At 41.8% G+C, this 24,159-nt stretch overlaps 1 protein-coding gene across 2 annotated transcripts; it reads left to right on the forward strand.

Annotated features, from left to right (window-relative positions):
- The first annotated feature begins 1,158 nt into the window (after positions 1-1,158).
- LOC115180384 (protein FAM3C) lies at positions 1,159-21,354 on the forward strand. 2 transcript variants are annotated; one of them, XM_029742437.1, is made up of 10 exons: positions 1,159-1,289; positions 5,095-5,151; positions 9,040-9,144; positions 11,857-11,880; positions 12,298-12,421; positions 14,418-14,476; positions 15,394-15,444; positions 15,552-15,636; positions 16,132-16,258; positions 19,110-21,354. In XM_029742437.1, the coding sequence occupies exons 2-10, from the start codon at positions 5,139-5,141 to the stop codon at positions 19,197-19,199; spliced, it is 678 nt and encodes a 225-aa protein (XP_029598297.1). In that variant the 5' UTR covers positions 1,159-1,289; positions 5,095-5,138; the 3' UTR covers positions 19,200-21,354. The 2 variants fall into 2 exon arrangements, with proteins under 2 accessions (XP_029598297.1, XP_029598298.1); XM_029742438.1 differs by lacking the exon at positions 1,159-1,289 and adding an exon at positions 1,702-1,842.
- The last annotated feature ends 2,805 nt before the right edge of the window (positions 21,355-24,159 follow it).

Here is a 24,159-nt window from a genome sequence, read left to right on the forward strand (position 1 = left end):
TTAGCTTCGTTGCTCTAATTGCGGGACTTTAACTGAGGAGTATGTTTCTCTGCTCATGCAGGAGTAATAAAGGCATAGTTCACTAATTTTGTAAAATAAAAATATACTATTATTACTTTTTATTTCGATTTATCAGGGGCTTCCCGCGGTTATAGAACTCACACTGCAGAGCAGTAGGTGGAAACACAGAGCTAGATAAGAGGAACAGATGGCCGTGTTCAGGATGTAAATGACAGCGAGTAGCGTGGATGAAAAGGAAGAAATTGAGAAAACGTTGGAATGCCAACAGCTGTACTGGAATGAGAACAATATGGGTGTCAGTTCTGATTATATAGAGTGGGAGAATGAGGGTCAAGGACTTAAATGGTCTGTAGTGGAGACAGGAAGAAGAGAGATCATGATACAGAAAGCAGTGGAGCGTCTAGGAAAGAAAGCATAAAGATGCCCAAGGTTGGAAGCAAGAGTCATAATGTGTCAGAGTGGAAAGTGGTGATGGTGTTTGATGAGACCACAGGGCCTCATTTACACCCTATCCGACTAACCAATGCCTTTGAGAAAGAGATAGGTGAAGGCAAACTATCCCAGTTCATTGGAAAGGTAAATTGCTAATGTTTTGTGGTAGCCAGGCTCAGAAAGGGAAGATTCTGCAAATGGAAAAGCTTAATGGGATGAAGCTTAAAAGCCATATCCCTGGGGCTTATGCTAGGTTGAGGGGAATCACCACTGGGCCCCCAATATCTATGTCCATAGTTGATATTAAAGAAAATGTGAAGGGAGGCAGAGTGATTGAGACCAAAAGTTTGCTCAGTAGGAAAGCGGGTCAAAGAAGTGAAAGTGTATCAGTGTTGCTGAGGTTTAAGGTTTTGCCTAGAAAAGCACAGATAGTGTTCCCTTATTTCAATGTTGTTGACATGCTGAATAATTCTAATGGTGGATTGTTTCAGATGGTTATAGATAAAGTTGAATGTTTTCGGGTGCTTGGGACGGGTTTTAGCAGGTATTGATTTTTTGATTTTGTATTTTCTAGGTAGATCGTGATTCATCGTAAACGTCAGGACAGTACGTAGCAGTATGCACCTTAAACGTGTGTTTGCGGACCGCCATGATTTCGAGATGAAGAGAATGGCCTCACACTCCAGTACAGTAGGTGGCGGTGAAGAATCATGTTTGGTCGTTCTTCATGTTTAGTCGATTATTGAAGTACCACAAGAGTATATAGCGATTTTCTGAAACAAGGAAGAAGAGTCTGTCATCGTATAGGCAAGGCTTGTAACCGTGGCGTTTCTCAGGTAAAGTTGCCAGCTATCTTGTTAACGTTCGCTGTTTTTTTTAGCTCATGCCAATTAAATCGACTTGCTGCTGGGGCAATCAGGTTTAACTAACTATTTTGACTAGGGTTGGCTAGCTAGCTACTGTTAACGGAATCGCTATAACTAGCTAGTTATGGCTAAATCTAACCATACTTTAACGTTACTTATTTGGGGACGTTAATCTATTCGGAAAAATTGCTGTGTCAAGTTTGCACAGTTAGCTGACTACTGTTAGCCAAACACTTAACACATAACTAATTGTGTAGCCAACCGATCTGACCCGATTGTTTAAACTGCACCAGGGTCGGACAGGCTTCCTATGTAGATTAAAAGTGAAATGTATAACTTCCGGTGTAGATTAAGACAGGAGCCAGCGTGAGATAAGGTTTGGAAAGCGTAGCTAACAACCTCAATCCGAATTGTTCCAAAATGGCTGCTGTCCTGCTAACTCGCATGAGGACAACATAGCAGTCATTCAGTCTTCTTGGTATGACAATTTGGACTACAAGGCATTTCCCATCCCTGTATTGAGGTATGTTTTCCCGAACCATATCTCGCTCCGGCTCCAACCGTAGTGCAGCTGAGCAGTCGGTTCTTTACTAATTAGTGACCTTAATGGAATGATTTCGACACGTGCCCTGAGAGACTAACAGTGACATGCTTACTTACGGCCCTTCCCAACAATGCAGAGAGAAATAAATGAGAAATAACAGAAAAGTAATAATAAATACACAATTATACACAAAAGTAATAATAAATACACAATTATACACAAAAGTAATAATAAATACACAGCAATCACAGACACAATTAGTAACAATAACTGAGGTAGATATGTACATATAACTAGGAATAAAATGACTCGGCAACAGGATAGATAATAAACAATAGCAGCAGTTTATGTGATGAGTCAGTCAGTGCAAAAAGGGTAAATGCAGATTGTCCAGGTAGCTATTTGGTTAACTACTTAGCAGTGGCTTGGGGTTAGAAACTGTTCAGGTCCTGTTGGTTCCAGACTTGGTACATTGGTACTGCTTGCCGTGCAGTAGCAGAGAGAACAGTCTATGACTTGGGTGGCTGGAGTCTTTGAAAATGTTTATGGCCTTCCTCTGACACCGCCTGGTATAGAGGTCCTGGATGGCAGGGAGCTCAGCCCCAGTGGTGTACTGGGCAGTCCACATTTACCCTCTGTAGCGCCTTGCGGTCGGATGCCAAGCGGTTGCCATACCAAGCGGTGATGCAACCAGTCAAGATGCTCTCAACGGTGCAGCTGTATGACTTTTTGAGGATCTGAGGACCCATGCCAAATCTTTTCAGCCTCCTGAAGGGGAAGAGGCGTTGTGCCCTCTTCACCACTGTGTTGGTGTGTGGACCATGATAGATCCTTAGTGATCTGGACACAGAGGAACTTGAAGCCCTCAACCTGCTCCACTACAGCCCTGTCGATGTGAATGGTGACGTGCTCGGCCCTCCGTTTCCTGTAGTCCATGATCAGCTTCTTTGTCTTGCTCACATTTGATTGAGAAGTTGTTGTCCACAGGTCAGATAGAATAGATGTATAACACATAGGAATAGGTCTAGGGAAAATGTGCTATAGTAAAAGGGAATACCTATAATCATACTACCCTGTTCACATTACTTGGCAGTTTTTCAGCAGGATCAAGTTGTCTCTGAATCGCACCTTTTGAACTGTAGCTTGACTCGTTTTCTTACGGCCAGGAACAATCCAGGACACACACTTGCAACCTGTCTAGCTTCCTCACAGAGGGTTGTGGGAATTGCGGTTTAAGAATCATTGATGTATGAAGGTTTTCTGTGGTCATTGACCTGCAGTAGAATCTGTCTAACACTTGTAAAGAGACAACTTCACCTGTGTCAGATAAGGGAGGAACAAAATGTGCCACATGCCAGACAAGTGGGCGACAACATTCCCTTGCAGTAATCTCCAGCCCAAAGCCCTGTGGGGTGTGATGTGTGACTGGAAATGAAACGGGCTGAAGGATGCTAATCCACGGAATACAACCTTGATCCAAGCATCAGATTCCCAATGCACAGCAATCACAGACACTAAGACTTTGAGAGGCGATGTCAGGACAGGTGGGAGCAGAGAGGGTGATCGTGACAGAAATCACTTAGGTAGGTCTTCTCTGCTTCATTTTACTGTCATTACCTCTCATTCCCCTCCCAATGCAAAAGCCTCAGTATAGATTAATACATGACAGGTTGTATATAACCCGACCACGCATGCTGCTATTAGCACAGAGTCAAAAAGAAGATGGAATTCACACGGTACCTCAGAGCCCGCTAATGGGATTTCTGGCATTGTCTGCTCTCCTGACCTTAACATGCCTGCATAGTGTGTTAATCAGCTTCTATCAGTCACTCAACATTGCTTATTGTTTATTACTTTGGCTCTATTGGACCCAACATTATGACACTTTAGACAACGGTTACATATTTTCACCAATACCAGGTATTCTTGATCAAGTCCTCTCGAAGATGTTTATGAATGTCCTAATACTCTACCCATTGACGTTGTCAGAACAAGCCTCTTAAAATTGCTCAAAAACAAACTCCTCCAATTAGCTCTGTCTCGAAAGCCCCGATATATATTTCACAGACACTGTCATAAATTATTCACGCTGTATATTAAACACTTCAGTTTCCCACTTTTCTCTCGGCTAATTTGCCTGGTTTCTGACCTCCCTAAATGCTTTCTCATCGTCGTGGGTGATCAGGCATACCACCATCGTGTCATCAGCAAACTTAATGATGGCGTTGGAGTCGTGCACGGCTATGCAGTCGTGGTTGAACAGGGAGTATGGGAGGGCACTAAGCAAGCACCCCTAAGGGGCCCCAGTGTTGAAGATCAGCGTGGCAGATGTGTTGTTGCCTACCCTCACCACTTGGGGGGGCGGCCCGTCAGGAAGTCAAGGATCCAGTTGCAGAGGGAGGCGTTCAGTCCCAGGATCCTTAGTTTCAGTTAGCTTCACAGCGTAACGTTTTAATTTCTGCTGAAATCAAAAAATAAAAGTTATCTTGCACATTCAGCAGGCTGTGATGTGAAATAGACTTTTAGAAGTGGCGTCTCTATTTTATTACTCATCGTTAATGCCGTCTTTGGTGTGCTGATTAATGCACAAGCACCCTCTTGTCCCCACTCCTATCAATATTTATTTTGATTAAGTCATACAAGTGTTACATTGCGGGAAGTTTCAAATACATTGTCATTACTACATTACTATTTTTAACACCAAAAAAACATTTAATTTAATCAAATATTTTCAGTCGTCTTCCTCAAATGAATGGGAAGATGATGCAATCTTTGCAAGAGGAAGGAAATGTAATTTCATTGGTCCTCAACTCATGGCTCAGTCATTTCGTTCAGGGTAAGTGGAGTTAGCAGGGAGTTAGCCTTCCCTGGAGCATGTTTAGTTCTGAAGACATTTACCTGGCTGAAAGGTGAGACACATTCGTATGACTGGTTGACCAAAATTTCCTCTTCGTAGGATACCCCTCTAGCTGTGGATGTATTCCTGGCAATATTTATTCAGCCTTCCCATTATGACCTACTGGTCTTCCTTGTTCTCAGTTAGATGCCAAAGTGAGTGAGTCATGTTTTAAACCCAGGAGGGAAGGCTAATGTCCAAGTAGGAGTGTGACATGATCATACCCAACCAGCCAAAGTTAACTAGCTAGTCAACCTTACTGTCGAACCACAGTCACTCCCTCTGTATCTCTCTCCACACTGGCGAATACTGACATGTTGTTTGTCTTTCAACAGGGGCATTCATTGTCTTGTACTGACTGCAGATTCTTGGGACCAACATGAGAGCTGGAGGTAGGTTTTGCTATAATAGGTACCTGTATTTCTGACAATTAGCATAACTTTTATCACATTTACTTGGGTCAGTGTGACAATTGTTTATCTTGGCTATTCTGTCTACAAACCATATTCTTAATCACAGTACAACATAACTATGCCTATAGCCTACTTTAGTTTATTAGGAACCCCATTAGCTGCTGCTCATGTAGCAGCTACTCTTCCTGGGGTCCACACAACATGTACAAATACATGACAAATTACACAACGGTGTGTTCATAGACAAAGGCTTTGAAATGTCAAAAAATATTCTCTCCTAAATGTCAATAGTCCCCCACAAAATCAATACAGTTCAAGCAATAATAAACAATAAACTCTCACGCAACCTCACTTCAACCTCACCATTCTGTTTACGTCTGGCCCTTTGGACACTGTGTTAACTAACCTCCAAACGAGCTTCAATGGCATACAACTCTCCTTCCGTGGCCTCCAACTGCTCTTAAACGCTAGTAAAACCAAATGCATGCTCTTCAACCGTTCGCTACCCGCCCGCCCGACTAGCATCACTACTCTAGACGTTTCTGACCTAGAATATGTGGACAACTACAAATACCTAGGTGTCTGGTTAGACTGTAAACTCTCCTTCCAGACTCATATTAAACATCTCCAATCCAAAATCAAATCTAGAATCGGCTTTCTATTTCGCAACAAAGCCTCCTTCACTCACTCCGCCAAACTTACCCTAGTAAAACTGACTATCCTACCGATCCTCGACTTCGGCGATTGTCATCTACAAAGTAGCTTCCAATACTCTACTCAGCAAACTGGATGCAGTCTATCACAGTGCCATCCATTTTGTTACCAAAGCGCCTTATTCCACCCACCACTGCGACCTGTATGCTCTAGTTGGCTGGCCCTCGCTACATATTCGTCGCCAGACCCACTGGCTCCAGGTCATCTACAAGTCTATGCTAGGTAAAGCTCCACCTTCTCATCTCACTGGTCACGATAACGACACCCACCCATAGCACGCGCTCCAGCAGGTATATCTCACTGGTCATCCCCAAAGCCAACACCTCCGTTGGCCGCCTTTTCTTCCAGTTCTCTGCTGCCAGTGACTGGAACGAAGTGCAAAAATCGCTGAAGCTGGAGACTTATATTTCCCTCACTAACTTTAAACATCAGCTATCTGAGCAGCTAACCGATCGCTGCAGCTGTACATAGTCCATCTGTAAACAGCCCACCCAATCTACCTACCTCATCACCATATTGTTTTTATTTACTTTTCTGCCCTTTTGCACACCAGTATCTGTACTTACACATCATCATCTGCTCATTTATCACTCCAGTGTTAATCTGCTAAATTGTAATTACTTTGCTACTATGGCCTATTTATTGCCTACCTCACGCCATTTGCACACACTGTATATAGACTGTTTGTTTTTTTTCTATTATGTTATTGACTGTACGCTTGTTTATTCCATGTGTAACTCTGTGTCGCACTGCTTTGCTTTATCTTGGCCAGGTCGCAGTTGTAAATGAGAACTTGTTCTCAACTAGCTTACCTGGTTAAATAAAGGTGAAATAAAAACAATTAACTAATATATCAACCCAAATACATCCGGCAGGGCAATAATAGTCCAGCGACACTGAACATCAAAGGGAGCGCAGTGGGGGGGGGGGAAATAAGTTTGCTGGAGCCATAGAGGGAAAATTAGTGAGGGGGGGTTTAGCTGTTGACTTCAGGCTTGCGGTTGCACAGTCTGTCAGTCTGATACACCTGATGGTTTGTTTGTCAAAGCTTCAACACTGTTGCTACTAATCCATTCAATCAATGACAGGAGCGGTCCCCTAAGATTCCAAACACGACCTAGAGCGTTAACACCGGCGATCAACTTCAACACTTTACAAACTAATCACGCTGAAAATAAACAAGACTTCTGCAAAGAGTTAAACACACTGTCAAAACTGCCGCGCCGACCGAGAGCCTCCATACAGAGCTGGAAGAGCTGTCTTTATTATCTCCCTCCTGACTGCTGCTGTGCTCTTAAAGGGGCAGCCCACAGTGAAGGCTCCGTGCAGGATTTCACTACAAATGTTTACAACCTTTATGCACATCTCCAGTGTAGGTCTAAGAGAATGCTTTGAACCAAATACAATGCTTTTTGGTTTCAGATGAATTTAACACCAGATTATTGTCATTTCCCATTCTGACACTGACTGTAAGTCCTTGTAAGTCTCTGTGAGCTCATTGGCTGTAGATGGTGATGTGTGCAATCAGCATACATGGTCATTCTAATTTCTTGTAAGACAAGTGGAGAATCATTTGTAAAAATAGAGAAGAGTGGCGGCCCAAGGAAACTGTCCTGAGGGATACCACTGTGCATATCTGATGTGAGAGAAGCTTCCATTGAAGAACACTCTGGGTTCTGTTGGATAAGTAACTCTCCAACCGTGTGATGGCAGGTGATGTAAAGCCATTCCAAGTGAGTTTTTTCAATAACAAATGATGATCAATAACATAAGGCTTCACTGAAACTTAACAATACAGCTCCAACTATCATCTAATCAATTTATTTTAGCCAGTTGAGTGCCTTTCCCTATATGTAGTTAACTTGTTCTTTATAAAACAGCATTGCATTTGTTCAAACGCAGTTCTCCATCAGTTTACTAAAAACAGGCAGCACACTGGCTGGGTGGATGTTAGAGCCAGCAAAGGTTGCTTTACTATTTTTAGGAGGTGGAATTACTTTAGCTTTCTTCCACACCTGTGGACACAATCCTGGTTAAAGACATGGCAATACAGTCTTACCATTCTCAGTAGTTTCCCTTCTAGGTTGTCTATACTGGGTGGCTTATCATTGATGGATGGTAACTGTTTTTCCACCTATTCCACACTAACTTGACCAAATTCAAAACGGCATTCCTGCTCTTTCATTATTCGATCTTCAATACACATATGATGGTTCAGTGTTTTAACTGACTGTTTGTCCTCTTTACCGGTGAATTAGTCATTGTAATGAATTGGCTACATCAGAAGGTTTTGCTATAGATGGCCCATCATCAATGAACGATGTAGATTTAATTGGGTTTTCTGTCCATAATATAACTTAAGGTGATCCAAAGTATTTTCCCATAAAAAAAAAAAAAATGTAATTTCTTGTTTTAGTAATATTAGAATTGTTTTTTTAAATTGAATCACAAAATGTCTCAATTGATAGTATGTCGACCAATCAGCTGAGCAGCCTGAATTGTTTGTCACCTTTTTCTTCATCATTTCTTTGAACCATATCATTTTTCAGTTCATCGACCTAGGGGGCTCTAACAGTTCTCAGTTTCTTAACAGGTGCACACTTGTCAACAATTGGCAAGAATAATTTTACAAATACTCCGAGTGCTCTATCTGGTTTCTCCTCCTTATACACATCAGGCCAACAAATGTTTTTCATCTTAAACAAGAGTCCTGAGAACATTTTGTATGACCTGTTATAAATAACTTTAGACCCTGCCTTTGGTACCTTTGGCTTTTCTTGCTATTGCTACAATGTTATGGTCACTATAGCCAATGGGAACTGACATTGCTTTGGAGCAGTGGTGAAGATCTGATCAACACAAGTGGATGTCACAGATCCAACACTATTGATTTACACTCTAGTTGGTTGAGTGATAACCTGGGTCATGTTACAGGCATTAGTCACAGTAAGAAGCTTCCTCTTGAGAGGACAACTAGATATCCAGTCAATGTTCAGGTCACCAAGAAAATACATTTCTCTGTTAGCATCAGAGACCTTATCTGGCATCACACATATTATACATGGTGTTTAAATAGTGTTTCTCTCTCCTCTCTCGCTCCATCTAATTGATCTCTATTCGTTCTCTTTCTTTGGTCTATCTAATTTCCTTCAGGCATCTTGAAGTTGGCTGCATTGGTTTCGGTCTTTTTCCTGGCAGTTTTCCTTGCCTTCCAGCTGCTGGAAATTAATATGGACTTCAGTTTGGCGAATGTGTTTGGTGAGTTTGGTTTGGTGTTTTCCAGTGTTGTAACTGTGCATATCAATCTATTGCCTGATCTTGCATGGAATTCCAAAGAGGAATCACTTAGTTTCAAAGGTTATTATTTTGAATACATCTCTCAATAGATAGGATTAATAATCTTCACCAGGGATTCAAAATGTAGGCCTTCAGAAAAACCTTGGTTGTGTCTGCATACGACACCCCTTAGTCTCTGTCTAAAGCTAAATTCACACACTACGGAGACAGAAGGCTTGGTTGTGTCTGCATACGACACCCCTTAGTCTCTGTCTAAAGCTACATTTAAACACTACGGAGACGGAAGGCTTGGTTGTGTCTGCATACGACACCCCTTAGTCTCTGGCTAAAGCTAAATTCACACACTACGGAGACGGAAGGCTTGGTTGTGTCTGCATACGACACCCCTTAGTCTCTGTCTAAAGCTAAATTCACACACTACGGAGACGGAAGGCTTGGTTGTGTCTGCATACGACACCCCTTAGTCTCTGTCTAAAGCTACATTTAAACACTACGGAGACGGAAGGCTTGGTTGTGTCTGCATACGACACCCCTTAGTCTCTGGCTAAAGCTAAATACACACACTACGGAGACGGAAGGCTTGGTTGTGTCTGCATACGACACCCCTTAGTCTCTGGCTAAAGCTAAATTCACACACTACGGAGACGGAAGGCTTGGTTGTGTCTGCATACGACACCCCTTAGTCTCTGGCTAAAGCTAAATTCACACACTACGGAGACGGAAGGCTTGGTTGTGTCTGCATACGACACCCCTTAGTCTCTGGCTAAAGCTAAATTCACACACTACGGAGACGGAAGGCTTGGTTGTGTCTGCATACGACACCCCTTAGTCTCTGTCTAAAGCTAAATTCACACACTACGGAGACGGAAGGCTTGGTTGTGTCTGCATACGACACCCCTTAGTCTCTGGCTAAAGCTAAATTCACACACTACGGAGACGGAAGGCTTGGTTGTGTCTGCATACGACACCCCTTAGTCTCTGTCTAAAGCTAAATTCACACTACGGAGACAGAAGGCTTGGTTGTGTCTGCATACGACACCCCTTAGTCTCTGTCTAAAGCTAAATTCACACACTACGGAGACGGAAGGCTTGGTTGTGTCTGCATACGACACCCCTTAGTCTCTGTCTAAAGCTACATTTAAACACTACGGAGACGGAAGGCTTGGTTGTGTCTGCATACGACACCCCTTAGTCTCTGGCTAAAGCTAAATTCACACACTACGGAGACGGAAGGCTTGGTTGTGTCTGCATACGACACCCCTTAGTCTCTGGCTAAAGCTAAATTCACACACTACGGAGACGGAAGGCTTGGTTGTGTCTGCATACGACACCCCTTAGTCTCTGGCTAAAGCTAAATTCACACACTACGGAGACGGAAGGCTTGGTTGTGTCTGCATACGACACCCCTTAGTCTCTGGCTAAAGCTAAATTCACACACTACGGAGACGGAAGGCTTGGTTGTGTCTGCATACGACACCCCTTAGTCTCTGTCTAAAGCTAAATTCACACACTACGGAGACGGAAGGCTTGGTTGTGTCTGCATACGACACCCCTTAGTCTCTGGCTAAAGCTAAATTCACACACTACGGAGACGGAAGGCTTGGTTGTGTCTGCATACGACACCCCTTAGTCTCTGGCTAAAGCTAAATTCACACACTACGGAGACGGAAGGCTTGGTTGTGTCTGCATACGACACCCCTTAGTCTCTGTCTAAAGCTAAATTCACACTACGGAGACAGAAGGCTTGGTTGTGTCTGCATACTACACCCCTTAGTCTCTGGCTAAAGCTAAATTCACACACTACGGAGACAGAAGGCTTGGTTGTGTCTGCATACGACACCCCTTAGTCTCTGGCTAAAGCTAAATTCACACACTACGGAGACGGAAGGCTTGGTTGTGTCTGCATACGACACCCCTTAGTCTCTGTCTAAAGCTAAATTCACACACTACGGAGACGGAAGGCTTGGTTGTGTCTGCATACGACACCCCTTAGTCTCTGGCTAAAGCTAAATTCACACACTACGGAGACGGAAGGTGCGTAGGACAATGTTTTTCATCACAAAAGGGGCGGCTCCTTGTAATACTTTCTGACATTCGGGCGTACTTTTGTACTACCTGGAAATTGAGACGGTCGGTATCATTCCTTCTGCAGCTGTGGGGGCAGGGTTGTCGCACGGTTCCTTGTTCTGATCTACAGGTTATTCATCAAAGTAGCCTATTTTGTATTTGTAACCAAATATAATCTCTGTGACTGTACAAACAGTAAACCAAACAACAAGAATCCACCCCCTCAAAATATTTAGTTTATAGAAGAACCTGCTTTAGCCAACTAGCTAGCCATGTGCTTTTTTTTTAGCTGATATCTGAATGAGTACACAAGCAGGATATCAAACTGGGATAATGTTTTAGGTTGCACCGGCAAGTAGAAGAGGATTTGCTAGGGCATGTTTTTAAAAAAAAATGATAAATCTGATTTCACATGGAGATGTGGGATGCTAAAAGGCCTGGCTAGCTTGCTATGTTTTAAGCCAGGCTAAAGCCAGATAGACAGATTTTGTACAAAGCTCATTGTTTTAACTTTCTTAAATAAGGAACTCGTGAGCTCACGGGCTAATGTCATAAAGACATCTGAAACTCGAGTCTAACTTGTCTGTTTCTGTCCCTCCACAACAGGGTCTATGCCTGTAGAGGAAGGCCGTAAGTATTCTTCAATAACTTCTCCTGTTACTTTAACCTAATTCCCTCAATCAATCAAGTTACATTTCTTATTTCAGGGCTGATCTTCTCTTAACAAACCATGGAAACACCTTACCATGTAGGCTTAAGTGTTAGGAGCTAAGTAGTTAATATATGTGTGTGTTGTGTAGTTACCACCTGGCCTTTATTGTGAATGTTTTGGTTCTTTAGCTGTTGAGTTCTTTGTAAATAGTCTGGTTTGTTCTGTAGGTGTGTGAGTTATATTGTGCGGGTGATAGAGATTCAAGCTGTGCGTGTAATAGTAGACTGTTTGCAGGGCCTAGATATGTATGTGTTTGCTGATATTGGGTGTGTGTTTGATGGGGGGGTGGTAAAGTGTGTTGGTATTGTATACTCCATTTGGAATTCCATTCACAGCTACCAGACTGCACCGCTACAAGTGTGGCCTCTCCAAGCCATGTCCTGAGGGACACTTCTCCTTTAAGATGGCCAGCGGAGCAGCCAGTGTTGTGGGTCCAAAAATCTGCCTGGAGGACAACATGTAAGAGACATGATAGGCCTATATTAACAGTACAACCAAAGACCCGCATCCCTCTCAACCTATATTAACAGTACAACCAAAGACCCGCATCCCTCTCAACCTATATTAACAGTACAACCAAAGACCCGCATCCCTCTCAACCTATATTAACAGTACAACCAAAGACCCGCATCCCTCTCAACCTATATTAACAGTACAACCAAAGACCCGCATCCCTCTCAACCTATATTAACAGTACAACCAAAGACCCGCATCCCTCTCAACCTATATTAACAGTACAACCAAAGACCCACATCCCTCTCAACCTATATTAACAGTACAACCAAAGACCCACATCCCTCTCAACCTATATTAACAGTACAACCAAAGACCCACATCCCTCTCAACCTATATTAACAGTACAACCAAAGACCCACATCCCTCTCAACCTATATTAACAGTACAACCAAAGACCCACATCCCTCTCAACCTATATTAACAGTACAACCAAAGACCCACATCCCTCTCAACCTATATTAACAGTACAACCAAAGACCCACATCCCTCTCAACCTATATTAACAGTACAACCAGAGACCCACATCCCTCTCAACCTATATTAACAGTACAACCAGAGACCCACATCCCTCTCAACCTATATTAACAGTACAACCAAAGACCCACATCCCTCTCAACCTATATTAACAGTACAACCAAAGACCCACATCCCTCTCAACCTATGTTAACAGTACAACCAAAGACCCACATCCCTCTCAACCTATATTAACAGTACAACCAAAGACCCACATCCCTCTCAACCTATATTAACAGTACAACCAAAGACCCACATCCCTCTCAACCTATATTAACAGTACAACCAAAGACCCACATCCCTCTCAACCTATATTAACAGTACAACCAAAGACCCACATCCCTCTCAACCTATATTAACAGTACAACCAAAGACCCACATCCCTCTCAACCTATATTAACAGTACAACCAAAGACCCACATCCCTCTCAACCTATATTAACAGTACAACCAAAGACCCACATCCCTCTCAACCTATATTAACAGTACAACCAAAGACCCACATCCCTCTCAACCTATATTAACAGTACAACCAAAGACCCACATCCCTCTCAACCTATATTAACAGTACAACCAAAGACCCACATCCCTCTCAACCTATATTAACAGTACAACCAAAGACCCACATCCCTCTCAACCTATACGCAGGGGCCTAATTAGAAACAACTATTTTAAATAAGACATGTTTTATCCCCCCGCACAAAAAAAGAACCTTGCGCTTGACTTTTCTACTAGCACTGACTTTACTGATAACTACTTTTTATTTAGAAAGAATTTCCAGCACTTACTATGACTTATGTGGTTGTCTCACCTAGCTATCTTAAGATGAATGCGCTAACTGTAAGTCGCTGTGCATAAGAGCATCTGCTAAATGACTACAATGTAAACATCTATTGTCAGGTAGATATCTAGAGTGCAAGGCTGACACAATAGGATAATCTACAACACAATTATCCATGTCTGTTCTACAGGATGCATTTCTATTCTTATTTTATAGATTCCTAGACAGACTAGCGTAGACCGGTATGAACTATATCGTAACTGAGGTGGCGATTCAATTTAAACATGCCTGAAGCAACCTGTTGACTGTTAACCCTCTTTTTAATTAACTGTCGACTGTTAACCCTCTATTTAATTAACTGTTGACTGTTAACCCTCTATTTAATTAACTGTTGATTTGATTCTTGTGGCATTCTGCATCCGTGTTATTGAAATCCAATTCCTCAGGCATTGCTTCAAGGGAATCAAGTCTGGTTAGGAATAAGTCTTTTGTTTTTGTGTCGACGCTATACGACCAGGGTGTGACAAGTCTCAGTACAGTGGTGAAGAAAGCCACATGACCGGGAACAAAGACAAGGATGGGACTAACCTAATCATAAAATACATGCAGGCTCACAATCACATAATGCTTTCATTTGTCCTTTCAGATTGATGAGTGGTGTCAAGAACAACGTGGGCAGAGGAATTAACATCGCCCTGGTTAACGGTAAACTAGCCTTGTCACTGCTACATACCATAAACAGTACTTCCCCTTGTAGTCAAATCGGTTGTTTTACATGATTACATCTGTGAGTAATATGACAATTGAAAATTACATCTGCTGTGTGAAACATTTACTTTCTTCAGGGATTTGCAGCTCGAGTCCTTCGAGGATGTGTAGAATGTGTAGATGGCTTTTAGTGCTGGGCTGGAGAAAACCCTGCATACAACATGGCCCTTCTGGACTGTAGTTGCCCATCCCTGCCTTGGTTAACTACTTCAATACTAACCCATCCATACCGCTGTTCATATACACTGAGTGGACAAAACATTAAGAACACCTTCCTAATATTGAGATGCACCCCATTTTGTCCTCAGAACAGCCTCAATTTGTAGGGGCATGGACTCTACAATGTGTCAAAAGTGTTCCACAGGGATGTTGACTCCAATGTGTCCCACGGTTGTCAAGTTGGCTTGATGTCATTTGGGTAGTGGACCGTTCTTGATACACACAGGAAACTCGGTGTGACAAACCCAGCAGGGTTGCAGTTCTTGACACAAATCGGTGCGCCTGGCACCTACTACCGTACCCCGTTCAAAGGCATTTAAATATTTTTCTCTTTCCAATTCACCTAAATGGCAAACATACACAATCCATGTCTCAAGGCTTAAAAATCCTTATTTGACCTTTCTTCTCCCGTTCATCTACACTGATTGATTGAAGTAGTATAGTGACATCAATAAGGGATCATAGCTTTCACCTGGTCAGTCTGTCATTGAAAGAGGTGTTCTTAATGTTTTGTACGCCCGGTGTAAACAGTACTTTCCATTGTCGTTGAATGTACTATAATTCACTATTCATGATAGGAGTTGGCTTGTGAGTGTACATTAGCTTGTCGTTAACAAGTTGTTTGTTCTCCACAGGAAAGACAGGGGACCTCATCAAGACAGACTACTTTGACATGTGGGCGGGAGGTGAGACCTTAGTTTCACTTAGAGTTTCCGGGTCATGGTGTGTCTCTTCACTAGGCAGGCGGACTAGGTAAACCAGTCTTGTACCTGTGTATTTGTTGTGTGTGCAGATGTCAACACGCTCATCACATTCCTGAAGACTATTGAAGAAGGAACAATAGTGATGATGGCCACGTTTGACGATTCGGCCTCAAAGTAAGTGTTCCAAACTGAAGAAAGATACACGTTCAGCATTTAACTTCTCCATGAACTCTTAGATGATCATTTTAAGCTTAGGCAAATACTTCAGTTAAGTGTCTTGATCAATCTGTTTCGTTCCTCCAGGGACTGAATTGAACACTTGTAGAATTGACAAATGACTATCACTTAAATACACCCATTAACTGACTGCGGGGAAATGTAAATGAATTTCACCCTAACTGCTGATATTAAAGGAGTAGTCACCAATTACTGATGTTTAACAATGGTGACTAAGAGGAAAGGTTCAAGCGAAGGAAAGAGGGGTAGGTAGAGACATTTTAAGTGTCTAGTCTACAGACTCTTAATGACATTCTAGCTGTGTATTTACTAGCAAATGGACCGAAACGAGGAGGGACTACCTGAACTTGTCCAATAAACGTTTTATTTTTGTTGTCAAACATTTCGCTACGGTGTGCACAAATGAATACGACCCTGCTTTGCGGTCCACAGGCTGAACGACGAGTCCAAGAAGATGATTGGTGAACTTGGCAGTTCCAGCATCAGCACATTAGGCTTCAGGGACAACTGGATCTTTGTTGGAGGCAAAGGGATCAAGACCAAGAGTCCCTTTGAGCAGGTAACTTCAACCCCCCCCACACTTTTAAATCTTTATCCTCCTTAACCTGGGTTGTTCACATTTTTTCTTTCTGGTCTGTTCACATGGGACTTTTTCACCTCTCCCCGTTGAAATATCATGGCTTCGGTGAAGTACAACTGAGAGAAGTTTGTCTATAGAAATATACAGTCGTATGAAAAAGTTTGGGCACCCCTGACAATTTCCATGATTTCTATTTATAAATAATTGGGTGTTTGGATCAGCAATTTCATTTTGATCTATCAAATAACTGATGGACACAGTAATATTTCAGTAGTGAAATGAGGTTTATTGGATTAACAGAAAATGTGTAATATGCATCAAAACAAAATTAGACTGGTGCATAAATTTGGGCACCCCAATAGAAAAATCACATCAATATTTAGTAGAGCCTCCTTTTGCTAAAATAACAGCCTCTAGACGCTTCCTATAGCCTCTAATGAGTGTCTGGATTCTGGATGAAGGTATTTTGGACCATTCCTACTTCCAAAACATCTCCAGTTCAGTTAGGTTTGATGGTTGCCGAGCATGGACAGCCCGCTTCAAATCATCCCACAGATTCTCAATGATATTCAGGTCTGGGGACTGGGATGGCCATTCCAGAACATTGTACTTGTTCCTCTGCATAAATGCCCGGGTAGATTTTGAGCAGTGTTTTGGGTCGTTGTCTTGTTGAAATATCCAGCCCCGGCGTAACTTCAACTTTGTGACTGATTCTTCAACATTATTCCCAAGAATCTGCTGATTTTGACTGGAATCCATGTGACCCTCAACTTTAACAAGATTCCCACTACCGGCACTGGCCACACAGCCCCACAGCATGATGGAACCCCCACCAAATTTTACTGTGGGTAGCAAGTGTTTTTCTTGGAACGCTGTGTTCTTTTGCCGCCATGCATAACGTCCCTTGTTATGACCAAATAACTCAATCTTTGTTTCATCAGTCCAAACCACCTTATTCCAAAATGAAGCTGGCTTGTCCAAATGTGCGTTTGCATACCTCAAGCGACTCTGTTTGTGGCGTGTGTGCAGAAAAGGCTTCTTCTGCATCACTCTCCCATACAGCTTCTCCTTGTGCAAAGTGAGCTGAATTGTTGAATGATGCACAGTGACACCATCTGCAGCAAGATGATGTTGTAGGTCTTTGGAGGTGGTCTGTGGGCTGTTTTTGACCGTTCTCACCATCCTTCGCCTTTGCCTCTCCAATATTTTACTTGGCCTGCCACTTCTGGCCTTAACAAGAACTGTGCCTGTGGTCTTCCATTTCCTCACTATGTTCCTCACAGTGGACACTGACAGCTTAAATCTCTGCGATAGCTTTTTGTAGCCTTCCTCTAAACCATAATGTTGAACAATCGTTGTTTTCAGGCCATTTGAGAGTTGTTTTGAGGCCCCCACGTTGCCACTCTTCAGAGGAGAGTCAAAGAGAACAACGACTTGCAATTGGCCACCTTAAATACATTTTCTCATGATTGGATGCACTTGTCTATGAAGTTCAAGGCTTAATGAGCTCACCAAACCAATTGTGTGTTCCAATTAATCAGTGCTAAGTAGTTACAGGTATTCAAATCAACAGAATGACAAGGGTGCCCAAATTTTTGCATAGCCTGTTTTTCACATCTGATTTAATTTCATACAACTTAATATTGCTACACTAAAAAACTTTGTCTGGACAATACCCCAGTACTCAGCTTTTATTAGAAAATGAATGGCATGCCACTGTGATCATTTTCTGTGACGACAGAGTAAATTATTATGCAGCCTCAGAGGGGTGCCCAAACTTTTTCATATGACTGTAGTACCTAGAACACACAATTTATCATGAAACAGACTCATTTTCCAGCCCTGTCATAAAGAGTTGCGCGTGCTGTTCTGCTTCAGAAATGGGCGTGTTTTATATTGGAGTCAATACAACGTAAAATTCCACCTGGATCTCATTGTCTACAACCCTCAGACTCAGCTCTGGACCTCCAAACCAGTCCCACTGCATTTTGTCATTGTGCCCCTCTAATCAGGGACTGATTTAGACTCAGGACACAGTGTGTGTGTGCAGTTAATTATCAGGTAGAACAGAACCAGCAGGCTTCGGACCTTGTAGGGTAAGAGTTGAGCACCCCTGGTCTACAACGTCGCAGATGTCATCAGAGGATTGATTACCTAGAGAGGCAAGGTGAAATATCCCAAATGGAGCTAGTTAAAGACAGAACAATAATCTTCTTGTTGAGCATAGCTATAGTCATCAGCCTGGTGTTCATGGTCACCACTCACTGTTCAGTTTGTCAAGGTCCCGACATCAGCGTATAACTGTCCTGCAACAGGGCTATTTGTTCAGTTTGTCAAGGTCCCGACATCAGCGTATAACTATCCTGCAACAGGGCTATTTGTTCAGTTTGTCAAGGTCCCGACATCAGCGTATAACTGTCCTGCAACAGGGCTATTTGACGCGAGAATGCACTCGAACGTGCCGTTTGTTTGTAAACTAAATAATGTCTCTATAAGATATGTAAAACACAGCCGCTCCATGATTTAGTTTTCGTTCTTTACAGTTCTGAACTATTGATTTCATTATCTGAGTTTTACCAGAGAAGACAATTTTGAGAATACTGACATTTCCATCTGACCCTGGAACATGTCGTCCCAGGCACTCCTTCAATATTGACTTTCCACCCTCCCTTATGTGTTGTTGGGACATTTTGTTATCGCTGTGCCGGTACACACACAGCGTCCTATTCCCTTTGAAGTGCACAAAACACTTGCACTATATAGGGAATAGGCTGCCATTTGGGATGCTGCCATTGGGTCTAATCCAAAACCTCTGTCTCTGCCTCTACAGCACATAAAGAACAACGCCGACACCAACAAGTACGAGGGCTGGCCCGAGGTGCTGGAGATGGAAGGCTGCATACCCCAAAGACAGGAGTGATCTTTTCACTTGAACCCTCGACTGGCCATCTCCCGTTCCCTTCATCGCCGACCCCTTCGCCTTTGGTTGCGTCTCCCATTCTTCTCTTAAAATAGTGTACTTGCACACTTTCCTATGATGGCTCTAACAATGGTGGAACCTCCCTCCACCCAATGCTAACACCAACGCAACCTTTGTATTTTAGAGACTGTCCCTCTGCGTTGCAGCTGTCAATGTTTGCAGCAATCGGTGTTTGACGTCAGGGAGCATCCTTGTATCTTCCTGTGTTTTTGTGTCAAGGTATTGTCTATTTATAGAAAGAGGAATGGAAGGGTAGCTGGTTTGGCAGAAATCCCTGTTATTGGTTATTCAGCAGAATGTACCAAGATCACTGTGAAATTTGTAAATAGAACTACAAAAAAAGTAGCAAACTTTTGAACATCCGTATTGTAATATAAAATCTTGGAAAGCTATATGGCTTAAGATCCTTGTTACTTAAGAGTGAATTTATTATAGCTTTTTATCTTTAGTGATTGGTCTTTTTTTAATTGTTAGTTTTTGTGTGGGTTGGGAGTGGAATGAATGAATGAGGAAGCATAGAGCTAAATCGCGTTAGTGGGGATTTTGTCTTGTGTGCATCTTCCTTGGATAGAATGGGAATTGTTGGTTTTGGATGGGGGCCATGTTTCAGTAAAAATCTATCTATTTTAGGGAAATATTTAGCTGATTTTGATAACAAATCACTTGATTTTATTGGCACCTTGACAGCCTTGGAAAACCCATTCAAGAAATAGATTGATACATTACAAAGATGACTAGGTTTTGATTTAGTGGCTAGATCTTACTTTCCCCAGTATCTCTGGTTTACTTTAAAGACTACTAACTCTCTGCATCACATCTCTTCCACTTGGCTCTCCTAAAGCTTTGATTACCTCATTGCGACTGACTTTTTTGTTCTTATCATATAATGCAAAAACTGCCTAGGCTGAAGCTCATAGATTTTAGCTGATTTACTGCTGGCTTTTGCAACATTGCATCATGTCCCCCCTGGATCTTGTTCAATGAGCAGTCTCAGTACCACTGTTCATTAGCCGTGGTCATATTAGCTACAATTCAACCCAGCTGTCATTTTGTCACACTTGGAATGGAGTAAGCTACATATATAAAAAAATAATACATTTGACATTTTATTTAACTAAGCAAGTCAGTTAAGAACAAATTCTTATTTACAATTAAGGCCTACACCAGCCAAACCCGGACGATGCTGGGCCAATTGTGCGCCGCACTATAGGACTCCCAAACACGACCAGGTGTGATAGTCTGGAATGGAACCAGGGTGTCTAGTGACTCCTCAAGCACTGAGATTCTGTGCCTTAGACCGCTGCACCACTCGGGAAACCATGGATTGAGTCAGTGGATTCATTCCTGTTCTGTATGTGAAGTTGAATCCATTGGGAGATTATTGCATATGCTATTATGTCATGTGCTTTAACTACGGTAACAGCTGGTGCTAAAAGTAACACACGTTTCAGAGTGTAACGTAAAACTCTTGTTGCCTGAAACATCTCACCTCGGTCCCCTAGTTGGTTCAAAGGATAACAGTGTCTGTTTGTGGTCAAATGGCAGGAATACAATCCTGGTTCCAGTTCTGTTTGCATTTAGGGCAGTACATGTAACTTAACACAATGTGATTGTGGAGGCTATTCTGAAACCTGTTCTCCCCCATCCACTTGTCTATGGAGTCAAAAGGATTTCCCCTTTTCTCTTGACATTGGCAAGATATTTTAACACAATGAATGACATCCTCCCCATTGCCTTTTAAAAAAAGATCTGTGTTCTGTTCTTTGGTTTCATTTGAGGACCTTGAGTGAAGTGAAAAGCCCAAATCGATACCCCATCGATGCCATTCCTAAAACAAGTGTGTCCTTCCTGCTCTTAAAGGAATTCATCCCACCAGTGTGCCTTGTCTGACTCACAAATCCACAGACAGTCTATGTAATATTCCCCATTTCTGCATCTCTACTAAACTACTGATTCCTTAATCATACATGTTGTTGCAAGGGGAACAATTCTGATAATTGTGACTGATTTTGTTGCAATGTCTTACATCTGTCGTGAAACATTTCAAACAACTTACCATTCATGAGTATGGTTAATAAAGCTCAACCTGTCTTCATTTTACGTGTGACATTTATTTAGACAGAAGTCCTGAATTTGGAAAGTATTTATCTCACAATGCCTTTAACGTCTTAAATCCTATATGTTGGCAGATGAAGTTGACTTGATTTTAGGGAGGAAAGAAAGAGTACATCTTCTTCACCTGTGGGGTCGTATGACGGGGTGCGGAGGCATATTTCTGTCTGTAATAAAGCCTGGCTCCACAGGGCCCTTACCCAGTCATGTGAAATCCATAGATTAGGGCCTGATGAATTTATTTCCATTGACTGAATTCCTTATGAACTTTAACTCGGTAAAATCTTTGAAATTGATACATGTTGCGTTTTATATTTTTGTTCAGTATAGTCATCTGCATCAATCTGGGTTGTTTTCAGGAGGTTACATCATACTCAATGTTGCAGATGGAAATGGCATGAATAGATATAGCTCTTTGTTTTGTTACTGTGACACTCTGTTCTACATAGCCTAATGTTTCTGAACTAAGAACATTCCACAAGGTTGTGCCGGGATTCTATTATATAATAACCAAATACCCTATTCTCTTTGCAAAAGGTCAGCAATAATTTACCACCTGGTTTTTAATAAGAATTATAAACTGGGTGGTTTGAGCCCTGAATGCTGATTGGATGACAGCTGTGGTATATCAGACCGTCTACCACGGGTATGACAAAACATTTATTTTCAATGCTCTAATTATATTGGTAACCAGTTTATAACAGCAATAAGGCACCTCAGGGTTTGTGGTATATGGCCAATATACCACTGCTAAGGGCTGTATCCAGGCACTCTGTGTTGTGTCGTGTGAAAGAACAGCCCTTAGCTGATATTGGCCATATACCACATGCTTTTGGGACTTATTGCTTAAATATATGACTGACTGTGGCTATTGTTGGCATGTATTTTGAATGCATACTTGTACACAATGCACATCACATCTACACACCTGTGTGGTTTCCACGCCAACAACGCTCTAATCAGATCACTTGCAGGTCATGCACGTGATGTTACTGACCTTGCGATCAACCTCCGTAGAGGTTTGTGTTTTCAGGTGTCATGTTGACAAGAAAAAACATTACAACTATGAAATAGTTAAAACAATACATTTGACAGTGAAAACAATGTACAAAGCAGAAGAATCACTGGTAAGATGCAAAATAAATTTCAACTATAGGCATATGCCATTTTCTTGACAATTTGGGGAGTGCTTTGTCTATGGAGCCAGATAGCTGCCAAAAGGTTGAACATACGTATTGTTAGGATCGTAAGAAAATCCATACGTATATTGTTAGGATTGTAAGAAAATCCATACGTATATTGTTAGGATCGTAAGAAAAGCCATACGTATATTGTTAGGATCGTAAGAAAAGCCATACGTATATTGTTAGGATCGTAAGAAAAGCCATACGTATATTGTTAGGATCGTAAGAAAAGCCATACGTATATTGTTAGGATCGTAAGAAAATCCATACGTATATTGTTAGGATCGTAAGAAAATCCATACGTGTATTGTTAGGATCGTAAGAAAATCCATACGTATATTGTTAGGATTGTAAGAAAATCCATACGTATATTGTTAGGATTGTAAGAAAATCCATACGTGTATTGTTAGGATCGTAAGAAAATCCATACGTATATTGTTAGGATTGTAAGAAAATCCATACGTATATTGTTAGGATCGTAAGAAAATCCATACGTATATTGTTAGGATCGTAAGAAAATCCATACGTATATTGTTAGGATCGTAAGAAAAGCCATAGGTATATTGTTAGGATCGTAAGAAAAGCCATACGTATATTGTTAGGATCGTAAGAAAAGCCATACGTATATTGTTAGGATCGTAAGAAAAGCCATACGTATATTGTTAGGATCGTAAGAAAAGCCATACGTATATTGTTAGGATCGTAAGAAAAGCCATACGTATATTGTTAGGATCGTAAGAAAAGCCATGCATGAAACGTAAACGTAAAATTTCATCTGTGAACAAACAAACAGCATGTTACGATTACGGACTAACATTTTAGGAATGAACGAATCTTGTGTTGCAATTCTGATGTACAATAATACCTTTCAGAGTTTTGTCAGTTTCATCTCACCAACAAAAAAAGTACACCAAACGGCCTGTGAGGAGTGATAGTGAACAAGCATAACGCAGTATAAAACAAACAAGGAAACCAGAAAGAGATATCTTGCACATTTTCAAGTTAAAAGTCTCCATTCTCTATTACTCCTCAGTTGAGTTGACTTCACATTTAGGTAGCTAATGTAATGGATGTGTTTGCCAGGGTAAGTCTAGATAGTGCTATCTGTATTATGTCTGCAACAGTGAAGTTTCAGTCTGCTAGGTATCTACACCATAGGCACTCAAAATATTAATTTATAGAATATTTTGAAATGTATTTCATCAATCAAAATCTTGCCAAAGCATATTCTGTAAGAGGGGTTAATATGAATTTAAAATAATTTGACATGATTTATATGAATCAGGTCATGAACATATGGACTTTGAAATTAACAAGGGAGGTTAAACCTAGGCTAAATCTGGCATCAGCTTATTCCCACACTTTACAATAACTCTGTTGTAGTGGTCTTAGGTAGTCTCTGTATAGGCTATCACCTCCATCGTGACACTGCTGCCCAATTCAAGAGGTTGTGATTTCCATGCAGCACCACAGCACCATGCGCCTTCGGAAAAGCACCGCTCAGACTCAGAAGATGCCCTTCTGGAGCCATGCAGCCATAGTCATTGTAATGTAGGCCTATTTGTCTACTAGCCAAATAAAAGGCAGAGCATGCATGATGCGTG

The sequence above is a fragment of the Salmo trutta genome, chromosome 40, assembly GCF_901001165.1.
Source record: "Salmo trutta chromosome 40, fSalTru1.1, whole genome shotgun sequence".
NCBI classification, from domain to species: Eukaryota; Metazoa; Chordata; class Actinopteri; order Salmoniformes; family Salmonidae; genus Salmo; species Salmo trutta.